Source organism: Crassostrea angulata, chromosome 2 (genome assembly GCF_025612915.1).
Source record: "Crassostrea angulata isolate pt1a10 chromosome 2, ASM2561291v2, whole genome shotgun sequence".
In the NCBI taxonomy this organism is placed as follows: Eukaryota; Metazoa; Mollusca; class Bivalvia; order Ostreida; family Ostreidae; genus Magallana; species Magallana angulata.
In genome coordinates, this window is record NC_069112.1 from 65,129,097 (window position 1) to 65,138,313 (window position 9,217).

Consider the following 9,217-nt stretch of genomic DNA (forward strand, 5'->3'; position numbering starts at 1 on the left):
AAATAGACCCCCCCCCCCCCCCCCCCGTAAGCGAAACTTTGGTTTAAAATATAATTACTTGACATCCAATTTTATTTCTATATAAATCATTAGCAATTGGTTTAAACTTTCAGAAAACTTTGTTTTTTTTAAATATCTAACAGAAATTCCGATATATTTTGATCTATATGTAAAATGTAGGCGGGAAACAGGCGTTAGCGTTCGCTGTTCTTAATATTTTTTCTTAAAAGACATTGTTAAAAAGAAGTGTCCTTAAAACCACTGAAGGTGAAGTCTGGGGTTGAGTGAAGCAGAAGCAGTCTCTCATCATCAAGACGCTGAGCAAGAGAATAACACTCTATTCTCCAAGGTTTGTAATTTTACGCAGTATTAAGGCAATTGCTTTTAAAACATATATTTAACCAAAGTTATTTAAGACTTCATATTTAGGTTAGATTGAAGTTTAAAATTTCAGGGAATTTAAAATTATCTTTTCCCTGAATTCTAAAACTTTAATGTAACACTTGCTGCAATGATTTACTTGTAGACTTCTCCGTCAAATTCAAGGTGATTGTTTTCTAAAACGCATTTCAATGAAAACGTTAGCTCCCTGGGTGTGGAATAAAAAATGTCTGATTTAATTTTATTAGACTGCGTGCATAAGCCTCGTATATAGATGAAAAGAGTTCATTGAATTCCATGTTGGGGTACATGCTTGTCAGGTAATTAATAATTAATAATGCGTTTGGTGGGTCGGCAGCGTGTGGCTTTTATTTTGTTGATTAATTCCGCAGTGTCTTTAATATACGTTGTTTTTGTACGATAGGGACGAGAGAGTGATCTCAGTACTGTCCTATTTTCCTTGTCGACGTGTTGCATTGTGCGATAATTGGTCTAACAGGTGGTAATTTTCTTATGCTGCATTTACCGTTCATTATAGAGTGTTGACAATATTTTTCAAAAGGAGTTGATATTATATACCAAAGAGGAACTAATTCATAGAATGATTTCAAGGCTGCCAATCGGTTTCAGATATTGTATCGGTGCAATCCAACACTGTCGTCTGTTAGTAATCTGGAAATGCTCTATAACACTTTTACAAGTTCTAAAACAAATTGTATTTCAACATCACGTATCACTACATATTATGTATGACATTTAAAAGCATTTACTTTTAGTGCCTTTGTTCAACCATAGAAAATGAGTATTGAATATACTTTAATAGAAACGACACATTAATCTGTTTATTTATCGAATATTCCTTTTAACATTTAATGCTTACTCACGAAGGGCAGTGAAGCTGAACAAATTAAAAGCATCAGGTTTTGAGCTACAATTATCAAGGAATGGTAAAACTAAAATATTAGTGGTTCTCAACTTTTTATACTGATGTTATCTGCTTGCATTGAATCTTTATGAGTTTGCAGAACTTGACATATGGCAACTGTGGTGTTTTTTTAAAGCTTTTTTTCAATATGTTTAAATTGTGTGACATATAAGTATCGTACAAAAAAAGTTAGAAAAGAATCAACAGAAATCATGCAAAATTATTTTGAAACAACACATACAGTTTGAATTGTTTTAGTACTGCTTTAATAGAGTAGAAGAAAACAATCTGAAAATTAGCCCGAATGTAACCTGTTTATTTTTTATCAGCTTAAACCATAAAATTTGCAAAATTATATCAATATTATTTAAGTAATATTTCGTGCATACCTAATAAAATTTGAATTTGACAACTCAACCCAGAATGAAACTACTTCCTTAATATTTGCTGCAGAAGTCGATGCGAGTTTAATCGCATGATATTTCAGTGTTATCTAAATTAATGGAAAGTCGCTAAATATCCAGAAATAATAGTCCAATTTTTTTTCAACATAAACACCAAAGACATCACTTATGAAGTGATGTTATTGAAATAGGAGCTAAGGGTCCAAAGTGACGAAATAAGGTAGGCTTACTGAGAAACGTCATTAAAATATAGGGATGGACACGACACGGTCCTACTAACTTCCCCCATATATCTTTGAGAAAAAACTAACTGCGTGGCTATAATTGATGCATGTTTATGAAGTTGTCTACCTAAATTGTGAAATTCATGACCCCTGGTCCGGGGTTTAGGCCCTGGGAGAGGCGTAATATAGTCTTGTGGTAAAACATGTATTAAATCTCTGAATAGGTCATTGTTGCTGTTGTTTACGGACAGCAGTGAGAGGGACATGTTGTAAACTGCGCAACTGAAATATATCAAAGATGTAGCCTGTTTTTAAACAAAGGATCTTTTGTAGACTAACAACAATAGATTTAATTGTATTTATCGAAAATGCTTAAATTTGAAATTACACTATTTAAAAAAACGAATAAAAACTGCACGTTTTATAAATTGACTCAACATTAATAACAAAAGAATAAAAGGCATATGCAATCTAACCAACAAGTGCATATATGTGGTCACAGCTGTATTAGGCAAAGTTTTACCCAAGGTTCTTAGTAATGTGATTAAGAAATGAATAGATAATCAATTTTCCAGGATGCGCAAGTATACACATGTATCTATACATACGATATTGTTCCAGTTTAGTATTCATTTATTTTATTTATTAGATGGCGATGCCAAACACGTCCACTTCACAAAGAGTGAGAAACTCAGTTGTCTTTGAGATCTTTACAAATCTCCCCTCTGGTGATGTCGGACAATCAACGACGACCAGCTGTGACGCAGTACCGGGACCAGCAAAGAATCCACAGGGAGTGTTGACATCTGATTCTGTTAGACCAACAGTGGCGGTGACATTTCTTAGCCGGTCTGACACATCTAAAACAAATATCAGATATTATAATGTTAATAAGATATTTTAAATAAAACAGCACTTATTAATAGAACTGTATTTTTTAATGATCATAATAGATTCTGTATGCATGGTGCTTTTGTACATTTATCAGAATATGAAGTACTCCATAACGAAATATATTTGCGACTAAAGAATAGTTTGTGTAAAGTGAATTTTATTCGGGAAAATAAGAGAGTAACAAATCAGATATTTCGGTTAATTTCAATAATTAAGTCAACGTTATAGCTTGGAACATCAAAATTAAAATAACAGTATTGTTTTCTTTATTATATTTTGACTTTTCAGTGTCGTTATGTTGTACTCTTACCTATTTTCCACTTGTATATTCCTCTGTTGAGTATTCTGACAGATGTGATGGAATACACAGCCTGTAGATCCACCCTCCACCACGGATTTTCGTCTTGTTCTCCTGTGTGTGCACAATTGTCGTAAATAAAGTCTGTACCTCTTTTGCCATCTACTGCATACTGGGCATGGTACATCTCAAACGTTGACGACTGATTCGCCGGTTTATCCAATGCAAGTTCAAACAGAACTGTCAATGATATTACCGAACTGTTTAGTAATGCAATATAGCACAGAGACCAGATGTCTTTAGCTGTCAACGATATAAAATTGAAAACATGCAAAGGTATAGTGATAATGCAAATGAAAATGCAATAGTCATCGTGAAAAAACATCATTGATTAAGTAGCTTTTTTTAAAAACTAAACTTATCTCAATTAGTAGACGAATCAAATCAGATCATGAATAAGTACATTATTTTACAAGGTCGAATCTTTCAAAGTACCGTACATTTACCCTATATGCTCTAATGATATACGATAGAAATTGTGTAGGATCCAATCCAGTTGATTTTAATATCTATGGTTTTAAAATCTATATATGAATAAAGTATTATTCTGATAACGGATTCTCTCGCTAAAAGCAGTAAGAATAATGTTTAAAAGTGTGCAGTTTATTCGGCGTACATTTCTATGATACAGATGTTTATCATCACGGATTGCAATTATTGAAAAAAAAGGTTTGAAAAAAAAATGTTCACGATGTAGTACATGTAATATGCTCAAGATTAAAAAAAAAAGTAATCACAGAACACTAAAGAGTGTATAAAGTTTATTTGGGCATTAACATTCTTAATTTTTTTACAACTAATTGGATTCACGTAGATGAATAATATAAATAACACGGTATTTATTTAAGCAAACTGCTTAAAAAACTATTTTTTGTAGGAAGTCCAAGGTCAGTTTCTTTTCAGACTAGGCTTGAAGACCGAGTCTGACTAACTTTAGTTTTTAAACGGGCGTGAGATATATGTGAACTAATTTATGAGGAAGACAATATGGAGACATACATATTGATGAAAACAGTGTCATTTTGAATTTAACTCATGAATGAATGAAAAATTTATCGTTTGTGTTAGGGTATCTTGGTGAATGCTTTGTTGTATTTGATAACCTTAAGTTGGATTAAAAATTTCAGTTGACAATACTGGCGCTGTGACCATGGTTTAATACCTGTGTTATTGCAACAAAACAAATTATATCTTTGTTTTTTTTAGATGTGTTATTTAAAAAGTAAACATTAACCATTTACCCTCTCTACAGACAATGTCGTATTTCCACTCTCCGTTTGACTGACAATTCAGCCGTCCTGAACCAGACTGAGAGTATCCGTCAGCACACGAGGCGTGTATCCTCCTGTGTATACCAATGGCGTCCTCACGTCGTGTTGTATTCAGGTCTATACCTTTTAGATCGGGTATTCCACAATCTCATGAGTAAAGGTACATTTGAAACAATCATTGGTAAAATTTAAATTTTAAGAATTAAGTCAACATACTGTTTATTGTAGCTGCGTTATAAAAAGGGCACCGCTAAATGGAGCATCCCCTCGCGACATGACTTGTAATTGTACTAATCCTCTATTACTACAAAAAGTTTTTTTTAACTGTACTAAATTAAAACAAAATCAAGTAGTTAATTTGAACTGCCTACTTTCAAATTACTTTTACAGTAGTGAAGCGGAAGTAGTTATCGTCAAGTCGTACATAAAATGTATGTTTAAAAGTGTGTTATTTTAACGATATACTTCCAATTGCCTTGAAAACAGGGTTTATCCTTTTACCATGCCAAATAAGTGTACGAAGTTTGATATATATCCGTGCAAGGGTTTTCTTTTATTAAAGACCAGTACCGATCATACCTAACCTAACACCAGAGTAAACTCCAAGTAAACCTTAGGTTTACTTTATTGGGTTTACTTAAGGTTTACTTTTTGAAAATTTGGGTCCACTCGGGGTTTACTTTGGGTTTACTCGATTATTGCTTTTGGAGACAACTATACGCACTGCAGTGTTAAGCAGACCTGTATTTTATCTTATCATCATACTGCCTGCAATTCCTGCCCCTTGTTTATTCCGACTACACATGTAGCGTCTGTTTTTAGGGTATACTTCTGATCGGGGTTTACTCTCCGTGTCCACTCTGGGTTTACTTGGGGTTTACTCTGGGTCCACTCTAGTAAACCCAGAGTTTAGTTGGGATTTACTTTCTGTTAGGTTGGGTCTGATCGGTACTGTAGTTGATTTCAAGCTGACGAAGACAGACGTACATACACACACACACGCGCGCACAGCAGCGATGCTGATGGGCAACAAGTTGCGCTAGGGAGTAAAAAGAATAACAATGTCATCAGTTAGTCTTATGTAATGAATTATCTTTGACTTTGAATTTAAATATATTATAATCAATTATAGTAAACGAATTCAATATCTGCATCTTATTTAAGTACAGAATAAAACTAAAGGTACCTTCTCAATATTGGCATGTATGAAGTTTTATAGAAGTCATATAAATATTTGTTTATATGTTAAATCAAAACAATTGATGATCGATATTACCTGACAAAACACATTCAAAGACAGTATCCTCAGTATATCTCTTGTGTTTACATGTCTCGTTGAGTTGACAATTCGAGCTTGAACAAGCTCCAGCCAGATCCTATTAAAAATGATATTCATGCTCGTGATACACAGTTAGTTTACTAATAATAAAATACCGAAACGTATTCAAACCTGGTTTCTTATCTAAAGGAGCTAAATTCCCTGTTTGATTTTTTGTAAAATATGTATGTAAGATCGTTTTGTAGGTTAAAGAGTGCTAAGACTACATGAAAATAGTTAAACACGTGTCATTTTCTGTAGGATCGCCGATGTGAATATATCGCCTTATTTTTGAATTTTAACTGTACATAACACGACACAAACGGTTAAGATTTAGCAAAAATGTCCATCCCTTCATTTGTTTTGTCCGTTTTATCAAATTATAAAGACATGCTCTGTGTTAAATAAGAATATTTTAGAACTGTATCTCTTTTCTGTAGTTTTATTTGGGTTTAATTCAGTTAATGTAGTTGATTTGATTGAAAACGGTAGTACTTTTGATTTAATACGACGCCTTATCAATGTAGGAACATGCTACTCTAAAAGAAATGAAAAAGCCTGGAAGAAATATCTATGAACAAGTGTAAAACAGATTTTAAAAAAACCCTGCTATCTAAATGGTGATATAAGTATCATGACCTGTACGATATATTAATAATGTTCTAAAAAGCTTATTTAGATATTCCTTTCGATATATTTTGTCATATTTAGCTTATATTTCATAGAAGTTAAGAAAATAGTTAACTCCAATTTTGGCCTAAAATTAGTTTATTTCATGCTATATATCAAATTTTTGAGGTGTGACCACTACTTGTTTTACTTTTAAATGAGACATTAAGAGTATGTCTATCTGTATGCAAAGTTTTGAAAAGACGACATTATTATGATCGTTGTTATTCACGTTATAGTTTGATTACTCCAAAAGTTTTGTAACATGTGTTGTTGTGTTCATTATGTACTGGCCTTTAAAGCCACCAGTAAAGCAAGAATTTTTAAACTTTGACTTATGTTTTACATTATAGTCACAACATGTGTTCAGCTTCATACTGTAATAAAATCATAGCTAAATAGTAGTTCAAACTATGGATATTTGTTTGATTTCTTCAAAAAATCAATTTCTATGTCAAATTTTAGCAAAAATTTTAGGTAAATTATCATTTCTGTTTGGAGCCCAATATTTCCAAACAATGGCGCGTGACATGGGTCACAAATAAAATAAATGACCTTTCCCCATTTTTATATCTAAGTGGTTTTCGGATGAAAGACATTTCTATTATTTCAGGTGCCAACATCCTTAAACTGTTTTTCCTTAAGATTTTGGTTCTGAATACTGTTCGTTATCATAACATCTTATTTTTACTCATTAATAATTATAGAAATAATGAAATATGCTCATTTTATAAAATATTATAAAAGGATTTAAAAAAATGTTTTTTTCTTTTTAAGTAGACTTAGTATTAAGATAGACAGACAGACAGACATTCTTTATTTCCTCTATAAGTTAGAGATTAAATCCATCAAACAAGTGTTTGGTGCAATGTGAGGTTTTTTTTTTTTGGCTATTAGTTAAAGCGTGTGTTACTTCAATGCATGAATGTTAACAAATATAACGTTGTAGTTTTATTTGCCATAATCAGCATGAATCGGTAATCGTTCATGTGGATAAACAGTTTACTTTAAAAAAGCGTACACTATATCCATACCCTTGCTAAATGTTTCAATATGATTAAGAGAGAAAACATGTGTGCATTGATATACTTAAATCTTAAGGTTTTACATACCAAACTATATGTATAATTCTGTCAATTTTTTGGTTTACCAAACTTAGCACCCTTTTCAGCATTAAGTTAATCATGAAATTGATCAACTCCTATTTTTAATCTTTCAAAGTAATAGGTGATTTTAAAGAATTATTAAATCCATCTTCTTCTTTTTTTTTATAGAAACGGTGTTTTGATGGGTCCAAAAGTTGTAACATGATGATCATGTGACAACTTTTGGACATATAAAAAAAACGTTTCTTTGTTTTTGCTGATTCCATTGAAAAAATTTTGATTGAACAAATTTATTTTATTTGAAAGATATATATCGACTTTGTTATCAAACATTTTAAGTTTTTTAACGTATAAAAGTGTAATATTTTCAATATAGAGTTCCACTCACATCACTACAACCAAGACTTTCAAATATGTGTAACAACTGAATGGTGTATAGATGTAAATGAGTTGCAATACAAATGATTAAAAATATGCGATTCGATTTTAGTGTCAGAGACAATGTACGTAAGGATTCTAGCACATTTACCTTTGGCCAATGTTCCTTGTCACTGTACACCCAACCAGCAATCTCCACATACTTAGTCTCTGCTGTCGTCTGATTATCGTAATTGCTTTCACAGAAATTAGCCCCTTTGAAATAGTTGACAGATTTACACCTTGGTGTAACTAGACATTCTATCACACAGTCCAAGAAACTGAGTTCTGTGAATGACTGAATTACTTTCCCGTCCAGTCTGTGTCCTCGCTGAAGTTGAGAGAAACCCGGCTTTAGGCTGCCATAACACGGCACAAGGAAACTGTATAAAATCCACCACCATCTACCAATTTGTAACAACATCATTGTACTGTAGGAGGAAGTTTCATGAGAAATAAAGTTCCTTTCTCTACCAAGAACAGCTTGAATAACGCACTTCAAAAGAATAATTAGGACCTTTAACAGTTTGCATTTGTAATGGATTTCGTTAGTAGCATTCTGCATTATTGACAAGTTGGTAATCAGTAACCGTTATCATTGATAAACGTATTTGATAATTAAAGAACTTCAAAAAAAAAAAACAACAAAGTGGTTTCCAGAACTTTTTAGTTAACTTACTCTTTGTGTGAATAATAAAAGGCATTTGAAGAAGAAATGTGTACACACCATACATTGTGCATAGAAATCAGTGATGCAGTATTTAAATTTGATTGCAACAAGTGCAATAATATAGCGACATGTAAAACATCACTTTCTCGAATTTGTTTTATTTCATTTGACTGATTTTAAAAGTTTTGTGTTATTTGAGTTGTGTGCGCCACCTGTAACATTTATATAACTATATTCAGAAAACTAAACACGGGGGTTAGCTACATGTATACATTGTATTCGTGTATCACGCTTGATTTTTGTATTGATCATATGGAGATTGAAGTCTGATTTTTTCTCATTAATATTGTTTTTAATTTGATTGACTAGCAGCAATTATTTGATCTTGGTACAGGTATGTTTTAGGGGAGGTGGCTTAAAATATGGTCTTCAAATGCTATGGGATTTGTATGCTATGCTTTGAGAAATTGAAATGAAGGGCGAAATGATATAAAGTGCTATGCTATGGTATGACATGAACTTTGAACAGAAACGCCTTTATTCACAGAGGAGTTCCAACCAGTTCATAATGGTGATAAGA

General features: G+C 32.4%; 1 protein-coding gene across 1 annotated transcript in view; it reads right to left on the reverse strand.

Moving 5' to 3' along the window:
• The window catches only part of LOC128172654 (neurogenic locus notch homolog protein 3-like), a 129,264-nt gene extending 120,092 nt beyond the window's left edge, over window positions 1-9,172 (reverse strand). Inside the window, exons 1-3 of the mRNA XM_052838431.1 lie at window positions 8,080-9,172; window positions 5,734-5,833; window positions 4,428-4,604 (exon numbers count right to left, since the gene is read on the reverse strand). Of these exons, the coding sequence (XP_052694391.1) occupies window positions 4,428-4,604; window positions 5,734-5,833; window positions 8,080-8,532 (730 nt within the window). The 5' untranslated portion in view covers window positions 8,533-9,172. The remainder of the gene's footprint in view (window positions 1-4,427; window positions 4,605-5,733; window positions 5,834-8,079) is intronic.
• Between the last annotated feature and the right edge of the window lie 45 nt (window positions 9,173-9,217).